The 22,664-nt window shown below is 43.0% G+C and overlaps 1 protein-coding gene across 1 annotated transcript in view; it reads right to left on the bottom strand.

Annotated features, from left to right (window-relative positions):
• The window catches only part of LOC138825614 (poly(A)-specific ribonuclease PARN), a 94,687-nt gene that overhangs the window by 54,262 nt on the left and 17,761 nt on the right, over nucleotides 1-22,664 (bottom strand). The window contains exons 13-21 of the mRNA XM_070020316.1: nucleotides 20,262-20,339; nucleotides 15,628-15,671; nucleotides 13,232-13,274; nucleotides 11,529-11,604; nucleotides 8,935-9,045; nucleotides 8,288-8,357; nucleotides 3,270-3,325; nucleotides 1,742-1,828; nucleotides 701-775 (exon numbers count right to left, since the gene is read on the bottom strand). Coding sequence (XP_069876417.1) covers nucleotides 701-775; nucleotides 1,742-1,828; nucleotides 3,270-3,325; nucleotides 8,288-8,357; nucleotides 8,935-9,045; nucleotides 11,529-11,604; nucleotides 13,232-13,274; nucleotides 15,628-15,671; nucleotides 20,262-20,339 — 640 coding nt within the window. The remainder of the gene's footprint in view (nucleotides 1-700; nucleotides 776-1,741; nucleotides 1,829-3,269; nucleotides 3,326-8,287; nucleotides 8,358-8,934; nucleotides 9,046-11,528; nucleotides 11,605-13,231; nucleotides 13,275-15,627; nucleotides 15,672-20,261; nucleotides 20,340-22,664) is intronic.

Below are 22,664 nucleotides of genomic sequence, written 5' to 3'. Positions count from 1 at the left end.
GTGGCTCACGCCTGTAATCCTAGCTACTCAGGAGGCTGAGATCTGAGGATCGCGGTTCAAAGCCAGCCCGGGCAGGAGAGACCGTGAGACTCCTATCTCAAATAAACCACCAGAAAACCGGAAGTGGCGCTGTAGCTCAAGTGGTAGAGCGCTCGCCTTGAGCTGAAGAGCTGAAGGACAGCGCCCAGGCCCAGAGTTCAAGCCCCACGACCGACAAAAAAAAAAAAAAAAAAAAAAAAAAGAAATCACTTTAGAAAGAGTGCAAAGGGGACTGGGAAGGTGGCTCAGTGGTAGAGTGCTTGCCTCATATGCATGAGGCCCTGAGTTCAATTCCTAAGCACCATATAAGCAAAAAAAAAAAAAAAGCTGGAAGTGGCGCTGTGGCTCAAGTGGTAGAGCACTAGCCTTGAGCTGAAGAGCTGAGGGACAGCACCCAGGACCAGAGTTCAGCCCCCACAACCGACCAAAAAAAAAAAAAAGAGTACAATGGAAAGGAACAGAGAGTATAGGCAAGTGATTTAAAGTAGATATACTATGGTAGCATGTCTAATGAATCCAGAACCTTGGCTCATTTCATCACCTTCCATGATACTAATTATTTCCTTTATTTTAGAGACAAGGAGATGGTGGAATCCATAGCCCCTAAGTTGAAGGTGAGCCCCCACTGTTACTACCCCAAGCTGATGTTGAAGACACTTACCAATCTTAACTAGGTCAGGCTGGCTGAGAGAAACGAAGGCCGATGTGTCATCAATCCAGGATATGTGAATGTTACCTGTTAATATTTAGTTGAAAATAAAGTAACCATCTGACCATTTTAGAGAGCTTTGGAATTTACTTTGCAACCTGACCTGTTTTAGTCAAGTGTGGAATATAAGAGAGAAGACCTGGTGTAAAACTTGACCTGATCTTTGAAAACCTAATCCTTCGCATCAGTTATTTCTTTTACAACTTCAAGAGAAAAACCACACCAGGGAAAATAAGAAGCTATTAGAAATTTATTTTAAAAACAAAAGAAAGAAAGCTGAGTGAAAGCACAGGCACTGAATTCAAGCCCCAGTACACATCTGCCTCATACACATCTTGTATCTTGGTCTGCAGACATCTGCATTTGTTGCTTTAATTATTTTAGCTCAAGTACTCTGCCTGCCCTTATGAAACAAGCTTTCTCTCTGAATTGAATCTTTTGTTTTGTTCTGTCTTAGTTGACAGTCCTGGAACTTGAACTCAGGGCCTGGGCACTGTCTCTGAGTATTTATGCTCAAGGCTAGAGCTCTACCAGTTGAACCACAGGTCCACCTCTGGCTTCTTGGTGGTTAACTGGAGATTAGAGTCTCATGGACTATCCTAGAGTCTCACAGACTTTTCTGCTTGAGTTAGCTTCAAACTGAGATACTCAGATCTCAGCTTCCTGAGTAGGTTGGATTACATACATGAGCTACCGGCACCCAGGCATTGAATTTAATCTTAAAAATTATTTATTTTCCCTGGTCAGTTGTAAGGTCAGTCACAGTAATGGCATCTTGATTCCATGAATTAGTAAGACTCCATAGGGAAATATTATTAAAAGCCCTTCAGCATACATTAGTACAGGAAAATCCCACGAGTAAAATTAAAACATTGTCTATTTACACTCTTCCACACCCAAGCTAGTTTGTCTATGCCCCTACACAAAACAAAACAACAACAAAAAACCCCACCAAAACCCAGGAAGGTATATCTGTGCCTGGCTTTTACCTACCAAAGGCACTGAAGAGCTGGTAAAGGTCGCTGGTTTTCCACTCCTTAGGGAATGTCACATGGAGAACATGGTCACGTTTAGGCTGCACTAAAAGACAAAGTGTGACAAGGGTTCTGAGTTGAAAATCGATCAAGGAAACCAAGGCCATAGGAGCCTGCGGACCTGCCGCTCCATTCGTGATCACTAGGCAGCTCCAGAAAGTACCCTTAGTACTGGTGGGGTTTGAGATTCTCACACTTCAGAGAACCTTTAACACCCTCCCTAGCCATTCCACAGAGAAGCACATTCTCTCCTGAGTTCCTACACAAATCATCTACAGGAAAACCTTGCTGCTCTGTTCCAGAGACAGCATTGCATCTTCTTTTCAGTAGGATGTCCAAAGGTTTATTTCATTTCCCAGTTAACAATGCACTACTCAAATTAAATGGAGTAAGTAGAGCTGATCCTTCCTCACAATCTTATGTTCCAATCCCAGATCCCTTATCTGTGCAACTATATCCAAGAGGCCTACCTAACTTCTGTGTCCACTCAAAACTACGAACTGAGAGTGGCCACAGTGAGCTTCAACTGTTGTGAGAGTGCCTACTCCACATGGAGCAGAACCAAGTGTGCCTCAAACTGGCATGGCATGATTATGGTCAACCTCAGCACCCCCTTTCTGCATGCCAGCCAGTCACAGGCATTAAGGGAGGTAAAAAAAAAAAGAACAATAAAGCCGGGTGCTGGTGGCTCACGGCTGTCATCCTCGCTACTTAGGAGGCTGAGATCTGAGGATCATAGTTCAAAGCCAGCCTGGGCACAAAAGTCTGTGAGACTCTTATCTCCAATAAACTACTACAAAACTGGAAGTGGTGCTGTGGCTCAAGCGGCAGAACACTCGCCTTGAGCTGAAGAGCACAGGGAAAGCACCCAGGCCCAGAGTAAGACAAAAGACAAAAAGCAAAACAAAACAATGGAAGGCAAGTGGGAAGCAGAAGAAAGTATCAGTAGAGCCCCTCTTCTCCCCCAAAGACACCCTGGCCTTCCAAGGGTTTTATGTGGTTAATTTTGGGTTATTTTATATTTGGATGGAATCCAGGGCCTATAGTAACACATAACACTGGATGCACCAACTTGCAAGGTTCTTAATGGAAAAAGAAATCAAGCCACTAAATTTAAACATATGCATAATCAACTAATTGGAAAATAGGAATTTAACAAGTGACTGACATGGGGAGCTTATCTTAACATCTGTTATAAATATTTATAGGAAATAAGGAAATTAGAATTCTGAGGGAAAACAAAATAATGAAGAGAAGATACAGTTCTTCAAGATTCAGCCCATGCATAAACTGGAAAATGTGAGTAGAGAGATGACTAATGCAGGCCCAGGGGTGCCATTAATTCAGGCACTGCAGTGCTGACAGCCACAGAACTGCTGCCCAGTGCTAATGAGAAAAGCGCCTTTTCCAATGTAGTTTTCCTGCCGCCCCTCCCAGGCCACACAAGGAAATGTACAGATTTAATGAAGAAATAAAACTTTACTCACAGTCTGGTCCTTCCAGGTTTAGATAGGGGATGTCCAGGATCCTCATAAGAAATAGCCTACAAAAAAAGAAAAGGAAAGGGCTGGGAAGGTGGCTCAGTGGTACAGCGCTTGCCTTGCAAGCCTAAGGTCCTGGGTTCAATTCCTCAGCACCACATAAGCAAAAAGAAAAAAAAAGCCGGAAGTGGCGCTGTGGCTCAAGTGGTAGAGCACTAGCCTTGAGCTGAAGAGCTGAGGGACAGCGCCCAGGCCCAGAGTTTAGGCCCCACGACCGGACCCCCCACTCCCCCAAAAAAAAAGGTTAACAGACTTTTTTTTTTGTCAGTCTTAGGGCTTGAACTTAGGGCCTGGGTAAGGTCCCTGAGCTTGTGCTCAAGGTTAGTATTCTACCTCTTCTGGCTTTCTGATAGTTAATTTGAGATAAGAGTGTCATGGACTTTCCTGCCTGGGCTGGCTTCAAATCACCAATCCTCTGGTCTCAACCTCCTGAGCAGCTAGGATTACACAGGTATGAGCCACAAGCACCTGGCAAGACTTTTTTCTTGGGCTGGGAAGGTGGCTCAGTGGTAGAGCGCTTGCTTTGCATGCCTGAGGCCCTGGGTTCAATTCCTCAGCACCACATAAGCAAAAAGAAAAAAGCCAGAAGTGGTGCTGTGGCTCAAGTGGTAGAGCGCTAGCCTTGAGTTGAGGGACAGTGCCCAGGCCCAGAGTTCAGGCCCCACGACCGGACCTAAAAAAAAAAAAAGACTTTTTTCTTTATAGACCCCAGGAAAGAACAGGGTGTGGTGGTGCACACCTGTAATCCCTGTACTTGGGAGGCTATGATATGAGAATCAAGAGAATAAAGTTCATGGCTACCCTGAGCTATAATATCAAACTCCTACCCCGCCTGGGCTAAGTAGTAAGATTGTCAAGAACAAAACAAATTTTAAACGTACACACACACACACACACACACACACACACACACACACACACACACACACACACACACACACACACACACACACACACACACACACACACACACACACACACACACACACACACACACACACACACACACACACACACACACACACACACACACACTCAATATGCCATTCATTTTTTTAGTAGATACTCCTTGATCAGTATTACTAGTGTTGTTTCTAAAACATTTTTAGAGCTCTTACTCATTTCAGAGATTTTTCTCTCCTGTTAAGTATTCGTCATAAATAGGAAAAAAACAAAAAACAAAAAACAAATTGTGCTATTATCCTGAACATCTATACCAATTCCTGGCATAGAGTAGTTACTCAATAAATATCAACTGATGAATGAAAATCAGTAATGAGGGGAAAGGTGGCTCAGTGGTAGAGTGCTTGCCTTGCATGCCTGAGACCCTGGGTTCGATTTCTCAGGACCCCATAAGCAAAAAGAAAAAAGCCGGAAGTGGCGTTGTGGCTCAAGTGGTAGAGCGCTAGCCTTGAGCTGAAGAGCTGAGGGACAGAGTTCAGGCCCCACGACCAGACCCCCAAAAAAAACACAAAAACAAAAACAAAAACAAAAAGAAAGAAAAGAAAATCAGTAATGAGAAAGTTGAAAGAAAAGTTCTGCACAGAGCTTGCCTTGTTAGTTAGTCCAAAGGCTGCAAGATGGGAACAAGCCTGAGCCATCTTCCCAACTTCCAATTAGCAGGAATGGTATATGAACTGACTGCTAGGGCACCGGCTTTTTCCTTTCAGGAAGTGCAAAGGCACTGCGGGAATGTGCCAGTCTCACAATCAGAAACAAAAGCCCACATCACTGGTTGTCATCTGACAGCCTAACAACGGCCACCCCTGGTTAAGACGGCCACGTCACCACTACACACCATAGCAACCATTTGTGTCTGTCTTCTCCAGTAGGACTTAAAAAAGCCCACTTGTTGATTACAACTGTCATGTCACTTGTTTTCCTTTATTTGCAAGGCATTCTGTTTCGTGTGAGATGATTTTAATGAGCTTTAGTTAGATAACAATATATTGTGTGCTTTGGGTAGAGATGACATTCTACTTAATAGCAAATTACAAAAGCAAGCCAACTGCCCAACAAGCAATTAGTCTGGCTTCACTGACCTGCAATTAAGGCCCATCACTGGCAGGCATTGGGAGGCTGAGCAGGTTTTGATCTCATTTACAAATGGAGTCATCAGCCGGAACAGCACTGCTCTGAGCATGACAGGAAAACCCCACTAAGGCCCTCAGTGGCCTGAGAATTTGGAAGACCAACAATTTAATAATAATATGGCTAAGAAACTTGATTAGGCTCACATGAATCAGTAGGCTCTTGTACATGTTTTACCCAACTAAATCGGTACTGCTTACAATACTAAGAAACAGCAAGACACATCAAGTGCCCAGCCAAGTAGATACTTCATTCTTCATGGTAAGGGTTCTGATAACCAACACCTAGAAAGTTATTCCTGTGTTAGAAGAAACTGTTTTGGAAGTGGCGCTGTAGCTCAAGTGGTAGAGCGCTCGCCTTGAGCTGAAGAGCTGAGGGACAGCGCCTAGGCCCAGAGTTCAAGCCCATGCCGACAAAAAAAAAAAAAAAAAAAAAGAGAGCTTGTAGAAGAAACTGTTTTTATGCTTTATGGTGACACATGACTATAATCTTAGCACTCAGGAAACTAAGGCAGGAATATATCCAATTCAAGCCTATAGGGAGCTACCTAGCAAGACTTTGTCTCAAGAAACAAAACAACAAGGAAATGGTTAGCAAGACCCCCATTCCAACAAGCAAGATGGTACTGTAGTGAATGCCTTAGATCCCAGCTAAAGGGATCAGTCTGAGGCCATCCCTGAGTAAAAAAAAAAAAAAAAAAAAAAAAGGCATCAGACCGTTTCTGAAAAGTAATATAAAAAAAGGCAAGGGGATGTTTTATCATTGTTGTTGTTGGTCGTGGGGCCTGAACTCTGGGCCTGGGTGCTGTCCCTCAGCTCTGCAGCTCAAGGCAAGCACTCTACCACTTGAGCCACAGTGCCACTTGCAGCTTTTTCTACTTATGTGGTACTGAGGAATCAAACCCAGGGCTTCATGCATGTAAGACAAGCACTCTACCACTGAGTCATGGTTCAAACCCAGCCCAGGCAGGAAAGTCTATGAGACTTAATCACCAATTACTCACCAAAAAGCTAGAAGTGGAACTGTGGCTCAAGTGGTAGAGTGCTAGCCCTAAGCAAAAACTCTCAGGGACGCACCTAGGACTGGCAAAAAAAAAAGTAAAAATAGTGTATTTTGAGAGAAACTCTCACTTGGTAGCCCATGTTGGCCTAGAATTTGAAATCTTCATCTTAATAAATTCTGTGATTACAGATGTGTACCACCAATCCAGACCTATTACTGAATCATCTACTGAGACCATCCCAAGATGACAGGTGTTAATTACATCAAATGTAATAAAGGTGTTTTTATACCATATATGTCTAGAAGAGTGTCCTTAAATGATTTTAGAGGGTCCCGTTGTGCCTTTTTCATGGCCTGGTTACCTCCCACATGCTGCTTTTGGTTGAGAGTCAAGAGAACCAAGGCACAAGGTGAGGAAAAGACATCTGCCATCATGGGATGTGGGGAAATGGCTTGCCTTCTTTCATCTTGGTCTCTTTTAATCAATTCATGGAAAGCTAGTCTTAGAGAAAATCTTCTGACCAAGTCCTTTGAGACTGGAAAGAGCTAAAAATACTCTTTTACTTTCTTATACCACAGAAAGCACAAAGTCAGGCATTGGCCTTCTATTTTATTGAGTCATCTGTCTCTGCAAGACACCCTAGACTCTCTTGAAGATAGCTTTTTACAAAGTGTTTTCTGAAGGACATTTATTTTCCATTGACCTTGGTTCTTAGAAAAAGGCAGAGGAGGCTGTGAATGCGGCTTAGTGGTAGGGGACTTGCCTGGCATGCATGAAGCCCTAGGTTCGATTCCTCAGTACCACATACACAGAAAAAGCCAGAATTGGTACTGTGGCTCCAGTGGTAGAGTACTAGCCTTGAGGAAAAGAAGCTCGAGGACAGCACCCAGGCCCTGAGTTCAAGCCCCAGGAATGGCCAAAAAAAAAAAAAAAAGGCAGGGGAATGAGCACGCTGTTCTCTGTAAGTGAGAGGATGCTTGTTCAAATGCAAGCCCTGATCTGAACAGGATTCCACATAGAATTTTATCTTCAGGGACAATGCTGCCTTGGGTTCTTTCTAAAAAGAACTGGTGAGATGAGCTATATAGCAGATGATGACATTCCCTTGGACAAACTGCTTGTGCCTCTTCAAGTACAGAATAACTATGTGCCTTCCTCCAGGTCATAAGGGTTGCATGAGATGGGAAGACTTTTGCTAGTCCGTAGGACTGAGTGAATATCCAGAATTAGTGTTCTCCTTTCTAGAAGTATTATGTCATAATTGTGGGAACACACACAAGAAAAGCTTTTTAGGAGATAGGAGTCACAATCCACACAACTCCCTGGTAGGCAATTAGAAGGCCAGAACTACCAATGCTTCCAAGAGACCACCTTGGGTAATGTTTGTTGGTAGGTAGGGTTTACTTCCTTCCCAATATATTTAATAAATTATTTTTCCACAGGTCAACTCCTATTTTCAAATAGCATCTGAGTTACTAGAGATGAGAAATATTTGATTCAAAAATATATGACAAGCTGGGCACTGGTGGCTCATGTCTGCAATCCTAGCTACTCAGAAAGCTGAGATTGAGGGTTGCGGGTCAAAGCCAGCCCAGGCAGAAAAGTCCGTGAGACTCTCATCTCCAACAAACTACCCAGAAAAAAGCCAAAAGTGGCAATGTGGCTCAGGTGATAGAACACTAGCCTTGAGCACAAAGAGGCTCAGGGATAGCACCCAGACCCTGAATTCAAGCCCCAGGACTGGCAAAATACACACACACACACACACACACACACACCAGTCACACACACACCAGTGCCTTATCACCTCAAGAGCCTGGGCTGGTTGTTGATGAGACGACTGGGGGGGCTGGCACCTCTTACTACTTACTTGTTAAAAAAAGGCTCGATGAGTTTTGATCTGGCAGACACATGAATTTTTGGTGGACTAAGAAAAGAACCTAAAGAAGAAGAAAATAAACAGGTGTAAACCTGGTCAAGTGGACAGCACCTGAAAATTCAACAGAACACAGTGGATTATATCGACAGCAAAGATAAAAGGTGCTTTCAAGAGCTAAGCATTGGCAGTTGATCTCTGTCTATCCCCCACCCCGGCCCCTCCAACTCCTGACTCAGAACTTCTGCCGTGGTGAATGGATCCTAGGGAAACAGTAGTTACATGGCAGAAGTTTGCGCTTCCCTATCCCAAATTCCTCTGTGGAATCCTCGTCCCCCCCCCACACACACACACAATGGTGTCTGAACAAGAAACATTTGGGACACAGCTAAAGGGAGACATGCTAGAGCTTCCCCTCTTTCTGTTCTCCACTATGTGAGGGTTGCTGCAAACCAGAACACCAGATGTGCCAGAACCTTGATCTCAGCCTTCCCAGCCTCCAGTGCCACAAGAAACAACTATCTGTTGTCTGGGCCCCCCAATGTATGGAAACTTTTTACTGCAGCCAGGGCTAAGCATGGGAGCAGGGGAGAGCCCCTGAAGCCTGGAGGGTGAGTGAGGAGAATGAAGAGAGGCGGTACCCAGGTAATCAGCCATGGAGATGAAGCACAGTCCGGTGATATAAGCATCGTAGCCGGCCTCATGGAGCTGCTCGGAAGCTGTGTTGTAACTTGGAAAACCTTCTGCACTTTCTACAGAGAAAAAAGAAAAGAGGTTTCCCTGGGACATCACAAAATGTGAAAAGCAGAAAGCACAATGCCTGATGATCCAAACCACTAGGGCATGCAGCGAGCAGGAAAACAAAAAATTGCCTGTTTCTTCATTCTGTCCATGCACTATCTTGTAAGGGGAAGATAACAGAATTACTGAAGATGAGAATTCTGGTCCAGACTAGTTACACTATTGGTGGGAAGACAGTAAATATCCCCATCAAAATCCACACCAAAATCACCCTAAGGCAAGGTATTCCTTCTCTGATTGCTTTCAGAGGACACGAAAGCAAGTTCTTCCCAACACACATCGATTGCATCAGGACTCCGGTTACACTGTCTCAGTATCAACCTCTGTTGCACCACTTTGTGTGTGTGTGTATGTGCATGCATGCGCACACACGCACATATGCATACATGTAGGTACTGCAGCTTGAACTCAGAGCCTAGACATTTTCCCTGAGCTTTTTCACTCGAGGATAGCATTTTACTACTTGAGCCACAACTCTACATACAGGTTTTTGGTGGCTAATTAATTGGAGATAAGAGTCTCACAGCTGGGTGCTGGTGGCTCATGCCTGTAATCCTAGCTACTCAGGAGGCTGAGATCTGAGGATTATGGTTCAAAGCCAGCCCAGGCAGGAAAAGTCCGTGAGATTCTTATCTCTAATAAACTACTCAGAAAACCGGAAGTGGCACTGTGGCTCAAGTGGTAGAGTGCTAGCCTTGAGCTGAAGAGCTGAGGGACAGCGCCCAGGCCCAGAGTTAAGCTTCACGAACGACCAAAAATAAAAATATTTTAAAAAAAAAAGAGTCTCACAGACTTTTCTGCCCAGTCATCAGACCTCAGCTTTGTGAGTAGCTGGGATTACAGGCTTGAGCCACCAGCGCCCAACTCACTCCACCATTTATACACTGCCTGACTGTTCACCTCTGATCTGCAGTTTTGTAAAATGGATATATAACCATCAAATTGTCACAAGTCTTTGTAAAGGTCAAATGTTGTAACACAAAGCTCTTACCTAGTGTCTGATACATATTACACACTCACTACTTGTTATCTCTCCATACCCCGGCATTTCCACATCAATGCCACCCTCTACCATGTTTCCAAACCAGCAGCACCATCACCTCAAAGACAGATCAGAACTTGCTATAATCTACCCTTAGGTCATTACAAAAACAACACTTTAACATTATTATCACACTGATGGACACACATGTTGACAGCATGAAATCTGGGAAGCAAGACCTGCTACATTCCCTGCCAGATACCTGAATTGCAAATGGAAATGAGAGGATAAAACTCTTGCTCATCAATAATTATTTCCTAAGAGTCTAGGAATGAATGTCAGGAAGGCTACTGCAAGCATGAATGAAAATTAACGGTGAAAGGCTGTAGCTGTTTTAGTCAACAGAAGGCTCTTTAAACAAGAATTGGTTAAGCTCTGGTAAGTACCAAATATTACACTGAATGTCTTTTTTTAAAAAACCTTCCAATATGGCCTGATAGGGACCTAAGTAATATCCTCATTACCACCAGCAAACACTCGTTATTTCTCAAATCCATTATTCCACTGTACTGGCTTCCCCACCATCCACCCATACATCATCTTAACTCTTTTCTTGGACCATTACCCAGAAAAGGAAGCAAGTCATTATAATCTAGGTACTTTAATACCTCACAGTGTCAATGTTTGAGCCATTAGTTCTATTATCAATGCCTTCAGAAGTCCTCAGGCCACTGCTGATGTAAGGATAACTATAGTTTAAGCAGCAAATTAGGCTGAAGTACCAGGGATGTACTTCCCCAAGGTTTACCAAACACCAAGTGGTGGCCACATCCATGAGAAACACTCCTTCTCACCTCTGGTTAGGAAGTGTTTCCACTTCCAAAACCAGCTTAGAAGGAAGAAGGGCATGTGGCTCAATCTCTCAGTAAACCAGTTGGGGGACTTTTGTTTTTTCAAGTATGGTCTTGCTACATAGCCCAGGAAGGCCTTGAACTCACAATTATGCCCTCCTCAGCTTCCTGAGTATTGAGATTACAGATGTGCATCACGAGATCTGGCATTCCTGGGCTTTTGTGAGGCAGAAAATGTATTTTTCATCTTACTCCTGACAACCAACAACTTTCAGGCTCTGCTTTAACAATGCACCATCTAAAAGGAGGTGTTGAGTTTTGGAAGAATTACAAGCATTAGGAAATAAATGCCTTGAAGCTTTAATTGCTAAACTTCTCAATGAAGCCTTTCTACCCACGCTGATTAATGTAACGTAGAGGTGGAATTCAAAGATCAACTTTATTCAGAGAATGGTAATTTGGCACAGGACATAAACAAATTAACTTGGCCCAAGTCTATAAATAAATATGCACTATAGTTTGAAAGCATTTCATTTTTTTTTCTATAGTATATATCAATGGTTATCACTAACAGGGTTTTCAGGCTTAATAATATTCTTACCAACTTTAGGAGGATTGAAAGGTGTCTCTTTTAACCGCTTTTCCAGTTCTGCAAGGGATGTGTTGTTAATGATTTCCTGAAAAGCAGGAAGTCAGGATTATAACTCTGCACTCTCAGTACAATATACACCCGCCAAAGAGATGCACTTCCAGGACACACACACACACACACACACACACACACACACACACACACACGCACACACGCACACACGCACACACACAAAGCACATTTCGTGCTGCCCCCTTGTGTTCTTTAGAAGCCATTATTTTATGTGAAAAAGTAACATGTTTAATTTTCACTCTATGGAAAGAACAACCAGCTGAGTGTGGTGGTACATGTCCATAATCCCAGAATTTGGGGGGTGAGACACAACTTGTACTATGTAGCAAGACCCTGTCTGTAAAAGAAAAAAAAAATGGTATTTCTTTATTTAGTTTTTGTTTTGGCAGGACTGGGATTTTAACTCAGGACTTCACATCTGCTAAGCAGGCATCCTGATGCTTGAGTCACATCTCTAGCCAAAAAGAGTTTTATGAATAAAACCAAGCCTACAGGCATTCTGAGCTGGGGCTGGGGTTCAGGGGTAGAGATCCTGCCCAGTAAGCACCAGGCCCTGACCTGCTCCCAGAAAACTACTCTGTTCTGGTGCTGATCTCAATTATATAAAGTCCTTCACACTATTCTAAAATAGAAAATGTATAGTAAAAAAAATAAAAATAAAAATAAAAATAAATAAAAATTAAATAAAAAGCTAGACTAAAAGTAGGAGAATCAAGATTGAGTTTAACCTGGGCTACACAGCAAGACCCTGTTTCAAAAAATTGTACTAATTTATAATAAAATAAAAATAAACCAGACACTAATGGTTCAGGCTTGTAATTGTAGCTACTTGGGAGGCTGAAATCTGGAGGACTACAGTTCGAAGTGAGCATTCACAGTAAAGTCCAAGATTCTATCTCCAAAATAACCAGCCAAAAAAGCTGAGTCAGTGATGTGAATCAAGTGGTAGAGAGTCAGCTGAGCAAGCAAGCTGAGCAAGAGCTTGAGGCTCTTTGGGCTGGGAAGGTGGCTCAGTGGTAGAGCGCTTGCCTTGCATGCATGAGACCCTGGGTTCGATTCCTCAGCACCACATAAACAAGAAGAAAAAAGCCGAAAGCGGTGCTGTGGCTCAAGTGGTAGAGCGCTAGCCTTGAGCTGAAGAGCTGAGGGACAGCGCCCAGGCCCAGAGCTCAGGCCCCACAACCAGACCAAAAAAAAAAAAAAAAAGAGCTTGAGGCTCTGAGTTCAAATCCCAGTACTGTCAAAAAAAAAGAATAAAAAATAGGTAAATATTTTTTAAAAGAAAATATATCCAAAATGTAAGGAAAAGAAAATAGAGAAAGGATGAACTTTGTACATATATAACCTACTCGGAAATTATATATTTTAATATTAAAAGCCAACATTCAAAAGGAATGGAAAGAACCTAATTCAACCATCCAAAGATAACTGCTGTTTACATTTGATTTATTTATCTCTCTTTCTTTCCTTCCTTCTTTCCTTCTTTCCTTCCTTCCTTCCTTCCTCCCTCCCTTCCTTCCCTTCCTTCCTTCTTCCTGTTTCTTCTTCTCTTGGAGGCAAATGGTAATCTCAAAGCTATTAGTAGTTCATTCAAAACTCAAAATACAGCTTATTAGTAATAGTTCAAATTTAAATAATACCTTAAAAGGCTGTGTGCTGGCCATCAATTTAGTATCCAAGAGCCTAAAGAAGGAAGAATTTTAAGAAGGTAAACAAAATATAGGTCAATATTCAAAGTGCATTTTAGTCAACACAAAGTACAGCATTGCATATATAAAATACTAAAGCAGTCGGGCACCAGTGGCTCATGCCTATAGTCCTAACTACTCAGGAGGCCGATTGCTGAGGATCACAGTTCAAAGCCAGCCCAGGCAGGAAAGTCCATGAGACTCTTTTCTCCAACTAACCACCAGAAAGGTGGTACTGTGGCTCAAGTGTTAGATCACTCCTTTGAGCTGAGGAGCTCAGGGACAATGCCCAGGCCCAGAGTTCAAACCCCAAGACCTATAAAAAAAAAAAAATACTAAAGCAGACAGGGACACCAAGCATGTTAGCCATATTGAACCCAGTCATGGCATCATGGCACATTAGTCTGGGGATTCGATGCCATGCCCAGGAACTTAACAGGATGAACAGGGCAATCCACACTCTAACACTTAAGGGAATATTCCAGACTGGTTTGTGCCTGAGGTATGTGGTGGGCATCAAGGTCAAGAGAGGGGTCAAATGCTCTCATGGTTTGTTAACACTGTCCAAATACTCATCTTCACCAATCCCTGCCATCTACTGTTGCTACCTAGATTTGGATGCATACATTCAGATGGGCCCAAACGCTGAGTTCCTAGCTTCATGCTGTTGTTAACTTCTTTTTTTTTTTTTTTTTTTTTTTTTTTTTTGTCGGTCGTGGGGCTTGAACTCTGGGCCTGGGCGCTGTCCCTCAGCTCTTCAGCTCAAGGCGAGCGCTCTACCACTTGAGCTACAGCACCACTTCCGGTTTTCTGGTGGTTTATTGGAGATAGGAGTCTCATGGTCTTTCTTGCCCGGGCTGGCTTTGAACCGCGATCCTCAGATCTCTGCCTCCTGAGTAGCTAGGATTACAGGCGTGAGCCACCAGCGCCCGGCTTGTTGTTAACTTCTTACTGCTCTATTCCAGAGACTGAGACTGACCAATGTGGAAACTGTAGCTCTCCACTTCTCTTCACATCAGTGGGAAAGCTGGATATGACAGAGACAGCCCAGCTGAAGGAAGCACCTGGAGGATGCACATGGATGACCTATGCTCTTATCAGACATGTACTAGGTGCTTATCAGGATCAGCACTGACTTGAGATGAAAGAAAATAAATCTATAGCCAGACAGATACTTGACCACAGCATCATGCTCTCTGTTGGACATGCTGGTAATTATGAGAACATACTGGAGTATCACAGAAACCTTTCTCCACCAGCAAGATGTGAAATGCAAAGAAAGTCACTATCTGTGCTCACTCAGCTCAAATTCTAATTCTTTTTTGTCAGTCGGGGGGTGGGGGGATGGGGGGGTGGGGGTGGGCTTGAACTCTGGGCCTGGGCACTGTCCCTCAGCTCTTCAGCTCAAGGCTAGCACTCTACCATTTGAGCCACAGCGCCACTTTCGGTTTTCTGAGTGGTTTATTGGAGACAAGAGTCTCACAGACTTTTCCTGCCTGGGCTGGAGCTGGCTTTGAATTGTGATCCTCAGATCTCAGCCTCCTGAGTAGCTAGGATTGATTATAGGCATGAGCCACCAATACCCTGCTTCAAATTTTTCTTTTCTTTCTTTCTTTCTTTTTTTTTTTTTGTCAGTTGTGGGGCTTGAATTCTGGGCTTGGGTGCTGTCCCTACACTCTTCAGCTCAAGGCGAGCACTCTACCACTTAAGCCACAGTGCCAATTCCAGTTTTCTAGTGATTTATTGGAGATAAGAGTCTCACAGACTTTCCTGCCCAGGCTGGCTTTGAACCGTGATCCTCAGATCTCAGCCTCCTGAGTAGCTAGGATTACAGGCATGAGCCACTGGTACACGGCCCAAATTCCAATTCTTAATGGGATAACTAAATAGTCATCATTTTCTTTTGTCTTTTTTTTTTTTTGTCAGTTATGGGGTTTGAACTCAGGACCTGGGTGCTGTCCCTGAGCTCTTCAGCTCAAGATGAATGCTCTACCACTTTGAACCACAGTGCAACTGCTGTTCTTCTTGTGGTTAATTAGAGACAAGAGTCTCATGGACTTTCCTGCCAGGGATGGCTTCAAACCACAATCCTCAGATCTCAGCATCCTAAGTAGCTAGGATTATAGGCATGAGCCATCTGCGCCTAGCTTAGTCATAATTTTCAAATACCCCACAATCACAAAGTTGGCTATATTAAACCCTTTTCCAGCCTATAGGAACTATAGTTCCTATAGTTCCTATAGGAACTACTCATGACCTAATGGTTTTCATGAATTACTACATAACTATTTGTAACGTCCATGTCACAGTGACTTGTAAATGCAAGACAAATCCTCGAAGAAACCAACCTGGGGAAGACACACGCCGTCATCTCCTTAAACTCATTCAAGTCCTAAAAAAAAAATAAGAGAATGACTGTTTACAATTTTCTAAGACACTCACGGTATTCAAAACATACATTAGCAGCCCAGGCTCATAGCTGTCTTCTCAAACAAACCACCATACCTCACACAGGCCTTGAGCTACAGCTAGACTGCAAAACCCATTTGTAATGATCACTTTTTAAAAACTCCCAAATCTTTACTGATTGGGAACCACAGAACCTCATAACTGACCTTACCATACCCATAATAGCCAAATTAAAGGGTATTTATGGCCAAAAGGGAGGAGTTTCTATTCTAGGTAGAAAAGCAAAAAGAAAACAAAAGAAGCCCTAGTAACAGGAAATAGGTTGTGTTCTGTTATTTAGACTTCATGGAAGTGGCAATGTCACATTAGAGTCTATATAGGAAATGCCCCTATTATAAACTAGTTCATACCTCTTCTGGGACCATCCTTTAACGCTAGTTGAAATGGCTACTCTTTTCCAACAGACACACGATTCCTGCCTTAAGTACTCAGAAAATTGCTAAATGGCACTCACAGCAAGTGCCTAAATTAGACTATTCATTTCCTAAGTTTATTTTGATCAGGAAGCCTAGAGCAGAAATGAGAGTGCTCTAATTTTGAATTAACTCATTTACATATATAATTGCCAAGCTAGCCTGGAGAGTCACACTCCTGACCCTGCGTGAACCACACTTCTCTCTTCAGCATTCCTCATGCCTCACAGGAAACTGCCGTTTCCAATTAGCTTCTCAAGCCTGTAAATGCAGTCTGTACTTAGCTGGCTTGAAATATTTACCAGTTTCAATGGTTATCGTTAAATTAATGGACAAGGCACAAGCGTGGTTTCAATGCTAAGTCAAACGAAAGTGCCAGGATGACTGTCTACAATCTCTCAATGCTGCCATGAATCCTCAAGCAAGAAAAAAGGCAGAAGGATGGGACCTCCAGGCCCAATATCTTCTGAAAGATCTGTTCAAAAGCAGTCTCACAAGGAAACTGCTCCCAAAAAGGCACTTCTAAGATAGGGATTCTGTGGTATACACTGGCTGCTTTATTTTTGTGTGCCAGTCCTGGAACTTGAACTGGGGGCCTGGCACTGGCCTTGAGCTTCTTATGCTCAAGGCTAGCTAGCACTCTACTACTAAAGCTACAGCTCTACTTCTGGCTTTTTGCTGATTAACTGGAGATAACTTTCCTGCCTGGGCTGGACTCAAACTGTGATCCTCAGATCTCAGCCTACTGAGTAGCTAGGATTACCATGTGTGAGCCACCAGTGCCCAATTCCATAGTATACTTTGAAACAAAAATATGTGGTATCTGTACATGTAAGAGCTCTGCCATTTCAAAAGTGTTTTCTTATTTATTCTCACCACTTCTTCTGAAGGTAGAAGAAAACTAGCTTCTCCCTCTGACAATGTTAGAGCATATGTAAGTAAATTACCCAGGTCTCCTTGGTAATAAAGCAAGGGATAAAACTGTTTATCCTAACCCACTCCTACACTATAATAAATCATTCAAGAACTTCATTCAAGACTAATCCCATTCAAGCCGGGCGCTGGTGGCTCACGCCTGTAATCCTAGCTACTCAGGAGGCTGAGATCTGAGGATCGCGGTTCAAAGCCAGCCCGGGCAGGAGAGACCGTGAGACTCCTATCTCCAATAAACCACCAGAAAACCGGAAGTGGCGCTGTAGCTCAAGTGGTAGAGCGCTCGCCTTGAGCTGAAGAGCTGAGGGACAGCGCTCAGGCCCAGAGTTCAAGCCCCACGACCGACAAAAAAAAAAAAAAAAAAAAAAAAAAAAAAAAAGACTAATCCCATTCAAGTCAACATTTATTAAGTGCTCACACATGAAGAACTGTGCCAGGCACTTAGGCAAGGAAAAGAGCACGTCTTTGCCCAAGTAGCTAATCCCCTAGAAGAAGGATGTTACAGAAGAGCCAGTCAGGCTGGGAAAGAGGGTGACAAGTAGTTGGATTACACGGAAGGTTGGGCCCGATGACAAAAAGCCTGATGACAGAAAACATTGCTAAAAAGGGTCAACTCTACAAAAACAAAATGTGAGACTGAGAATTTTAAGTGGGATTGGTCATGTGAGCAGTCATATAGCGGAAGACTGTAAAACTGACACAGTGGGAAGATAGCCACTCATTAAATCAATATTTAATTCCTCCCATGTCTCATCCTGTTTGGTATTCAAAATGCCTAGAAGCACAGTATTAAATATGCTTTCCTCTGTCCTTGCTGACAACTTAATTACATAAAGTTCCATAAAGTTCAAGAGTCAGGAGAGCCAGGCACTAGTGGCTCACGCCTATAATCCTAGCTATTCAGGAGGCTGAGATCTGAGGATCACAGTTCAGGGCAAGAAAGTCTATGAGACTCTTATCTCCAATTAATCTCAGAAAAAGCCAGAAGTGGCACTGTGGCTCAAGTGCTCGAGTGTTAGCCTTGAGAAAAAGAAGCCCAGCAATAATGTCCAGGCCCAGAGCTCAAGCCCACAACTGACCAAAAGAAAAAAAAAAAAGAGTCAAGAGAAGAGGTGGACAAAGCCGACGGGAAGTGGCTGGTGTGAAACATTACTCTTTAGATACTCCCATCACATTGTTCAGAGCCACAGTCACGAAGAAGCCCTTGTCTCCCAGAGGGTAACAGGCAACCTAAAGCTTACAGAACGAGAAGAAGGGGAGCCATGCTATGTCACTCATGGCCCAGCTGGAATATGAGCAAGATGCTCATGGGCAATGTGAGCTGAGAAAGGTGAGAAAGGCAGCAGATGTGCAAACAAAACTACACTTCCCCAGGAGGCACCTTCCAATGCAGCTAGCTGCAACAGAAGATTCATCTAATCTGATTACAATAACCATGGCCTGCAGCCCAAATGTGGTCTCCCACATATTGTTTTTAAATAAAGTTTTATCGTAACACAGCCACACCCACTGCCATGTACTTTATGGCAGTTTGGGACCCATAAGACAGCACTGTGAGTTGTAACAGAGACCACACAGCCTGGCAAGTTCCAAATACTGGGCTCATGCTGAAGGGTGACAAGGAATTTAGCCTCTAGTTTATGGAACTCCAAGTCAGAAATAAGGTTCCTTGCAGCAGAAAGGCCAAGAAAGCCAGCATGGAAAGGGACAGCAGGGAAATGTATCAGGATTTAACAACCTGTGCACAAAGGAGGCATCAACAGTGATGATTAAGGCAGGGTAGAACACTGGAAATCATTTACCCAAATGGACTCAGAAGAAACTGATTTAGAGAGAGCCTAAGAAAAGAAAAGGATAAAGTTTAAAAAAAAAAACAAAACTCTTCTGAGGAGTCTGGAAGCATAGTTCAGTTGGTAGAGTGCCAGCCAATGAGCAAAAGTACATCAGGTACTGAGTTCAAGTCCTGGTCTCAGACCAAAAAAAAAAAAAAACAAAAGAGGAAGTGGCGCTCTAGCTCAAGTGGTAGAGTGCTAGCCTTAAGCTGAAGAGCTGAGGCCCAGAGTTCAAGGCCCACAACCGACAAAAAAAAAAAAAAAAAGAGAGGCTGGGAAGGTGGCTCAGTGATAGACCGCTTGCCTTGCATGCCTGAGGCCCTGGGTTTGACTCCTCAGCACCACATAAGCAAAAAGAAAAAGGCCGGAAGTGGTGCTGTGGCTCAAGTGGTAGAGCGCTAGCCTTGAGCTGAAGAGCTGAGGGATAGCACCCAGGCCCAGAGTTCAAGCCCCACGACCGGACCCCAAAAAAAAAAAAAAAAAGATTAAAATAAACTCTTCTAAAGCAGCTCAGAGTCTTACCGATTCTTCTGCTTCAAGAGAAATATTAGGCTCTTAGACCTATACACACATATTGAAGTTGGAATAGAAGGAAGAAATAAAAGTTGAAATTTAAAAAAGAATCTCTTCCAAGACAAGTAAATCCTAAACAACCCTCAGCCTGAAGGCCATCCAGGTAAGAATATGCGCATGTCTGTATGTGGTACCTGCAGTGGAAGTTATCACAAGTGGGTGAGACCACTACAGCACAGCATGCAGAGAAAAAGCTCAGGAGAGAGGGGGATTGAGGGACAAGGAACAGTAAGACAGCCACATGCAATTAAGGAGCAAGAGAGCAAGTGCCAGCCAGGAGCCAAAGGAACTCCTGCCTGTGCCCTTAAGACAGCTTGGCTCCAAGAGTGGAAAAAACACAACCAAGGGCAACAGAGAACCTGAGGAAGGCCAACCCCATGAGCAGGCAATGGAGAATTCTGCAGGCACTGACCCAGTTCATTTGGCACCATTTAACTCCAGTGGCCGAAAATCTAATTTTAGCAGTACCAAGCTCAAAGCCATACCCGTGGCTTCCCCCTCTGCCCAACGCTGAATAAGCAAACCCTGAGCATCAAGATGATGAAGCAAATATTTAACCTGGCTCTGGGAATGATGGTTGATTAAAGACACCTTAAAATAGCATCTACATACATCCTGTCAACAAAAACACAGTGAGGTACAGAAGATTCCTACAGAGGGTTCTGTAGGAATGGCACGGAAGCCGAGTACATTTTCGTAGTAAATTAATTAATTAGGTAATTTGCAGAATTTTTTTTTAACACTGGCTGGAGAGCCACTCACCGGAGGCAGAGGGCAGTAGAACTGGTGGACCGTGTGCATGACGTCCAGGAGCATATTGTGTCCTACAACAAGCTTCCCCTGCAGAGTCAAGGCAGGAAAAAGACATCAAAATCTTGCTGGGGCTTGAATATAAAACGCACGCAATAAGCTCCATGAGGAGGAACTCAAACCAGATTTGCTTTCCATGTTAGAAATTTTAAAAATAAAAAAGCATAGCTGTAAGCAAATACATAGGTATGAACAGGCCTCATTTCTCTTCAATGTTGGAGTGTTCAGAATGCAATTAAAAGCTCCCAATGATTCCTGTTTTTTTGCTTTTTCACTAAGTAGGATCCCTCAATAAGAATCAGATGTAGTCAAGAAGAAGAGGGTTATCTTACATCTTACTGTGTTGCCCAGGCTGGTCTTGAACTCCTGGGTTAAACTGATTCTCTTGACTCAGCTTCCCAAGTAGCCAAGACTACAGATGTGCACCACTGCACCACTGGCTAGAAACAGTAAAATTTTGACTGAAAAGCTCTTTTTAATTATTTTTTGTGTGCTGGGATTTGAACTCAGGGCCTGGGCACTGTCCCTGAGCTACTCTGCTAGTATTCTATCACTTGAGCCACAACTCCACTTTCAGCATTTTTGGTAAGTAACTGAAGATAAGAGTCTCACAGGCTAGGGATGCCAGGGATGGCTTTAAATGAGGATCCTAAGATCTCAGTCTCCTGAGTAGCTAAAATTATAGGCATGAGCTATTGGCATTCAGCTGACTAAAAAGTTTTTTAAAGGTAAAATCTGAAACCCAAATCCTTTGAACTGTCAAACTGAATTCTGAGCAAAAAAACTCCAAATATGTATTTTAAGACTGTATTTTTTAAAATCAACCTTACTTATATATATTCATGGGGCTGGGAATGTGGCTTCGTGGTAGAGTGCTTGCCTAACATGCATGAAGCCCTGCGTTCGATTCCTCAGTACCACATACACAGAGAAAGCCAGAAGTGGCACTGTGGCTCAAGTGGTAGGGTGCTAGTCTAGAGCAAAGTGGTTCAGGTCCTAAGTTCAAGCTCCAGCACTGGCAGGGAAAAAAATATAACTTCATAAGATAAAACACAACTCATCTCTAATTATATTAAACGCAATGAATCTTCATTTCTTCATTTCTTACATCATTTATGTCCAAATTCAAGTTTTTAAGCACATTTACATTACATTGCTTGTCAATGATAATTGTATATTATGTGTAAATTATTCTACTTTGATTTTAAAAAATTAAGTGACCAAGAAACTCTTGAATGTCACTTTAGACTAAGCTAGTCAGGTGACACACATACAACTTAAGGTTGCAATAGTGGAGCTTTACATAAGGTCCCAGTGGGCCTTTAGTATAATATTGCTGGATTATGACGTGAATAAACAAAATTCTCTGACATAATTAATGTGAGAGGAAAAGTCCCTATCTAACAAGCTGACTTCTAGTTCAGTGATATTCAGTGTCCCTATACAATGCTAACATAGGAAGCACTGGTTAAAACCATGAATATAGTATGTGGGGAGCCCAAATCACGCCCAAACACTGATAAGTGAAACCAACAATGCTACACACAAACACTCTGGGCAGCCAGAGGCAAAGAGAAGAAAGGAATGTGGCACAAGGTACTCTCACCAGATGTTACCAGAATACTGAGAACCATACACAAAGCTGTGATCTCGCCACGTCCACTCCCATTCCAGTACGGATTAGTAATTTGAAACTGCTTTAGGTGTGTACCAGGTGGAAGAAAATATAGCTAAGCACCAGTGGCTCACACCTGTAATCCTAGCTACTTAGAAGACTCAGATCTGAGGATCGAAGTTCAAAGCCAGCCCAGGCAGGAAAGTCCATGAGATTCTTATCTCCAATTAACCACCAGAAACCCAGAAGTGATACTGTAGATTAAGTGACAGAGTGCTTGCCGTGTGCTGAAATGCTGAGACAGTGCCCAGGCCCAGAGTTCAAGCCCCACAACCAACAACAACAACAAATAAAAAATAAAAATATATACACATAACATGCAAATAATACAAGTAAGGAAAGAGAACAGGCTAAAAATAAGCTCTGTGGTATTGTGCTGGGATCTATCAGATAACGGCCTAGATGAATGCAACCATGTTTGTGTGTACATGTTTGTACAGACACACTCACACTTGTGCACACCATGAGGCCATTTTCATCATTGGGCAAACTTCACAGAACAGACTTACACAAAACTAGATGATCTGACCTACACTGTATTCCTAGGTATATGTTTATTTAGCCACTGTTCCTGTTCTGGGCTACAAACTTAGAGCAGGAGTGGGGAATATTTTTTCTGCCAAGGGATATTTCTGCCATTTGGATATTTATAACATCATTCACAGGCTTTAGCAAATTAT

This window comes from Dipodomys merriami, unplaced genomic scaffold, assembly GCF_024711535.1.
Source record: "Dipodomys merriami isolate MVZ:Mamm:240054 unplaced genomic scaffold, mDipMer1.0.p SCAF_138, whole genome shotgun sequence".
Lineage (NCBI taxonomy): Eukaryota > Metazoa > Chordata > Mammalia > Rodentia > Heteromyidae > Dipodomys > Dipodomys merriami.
Note: the sequence above shows the minus strand (reverse complement) of the source record. Positions and strands in the feature narration are given on the sequence as shown.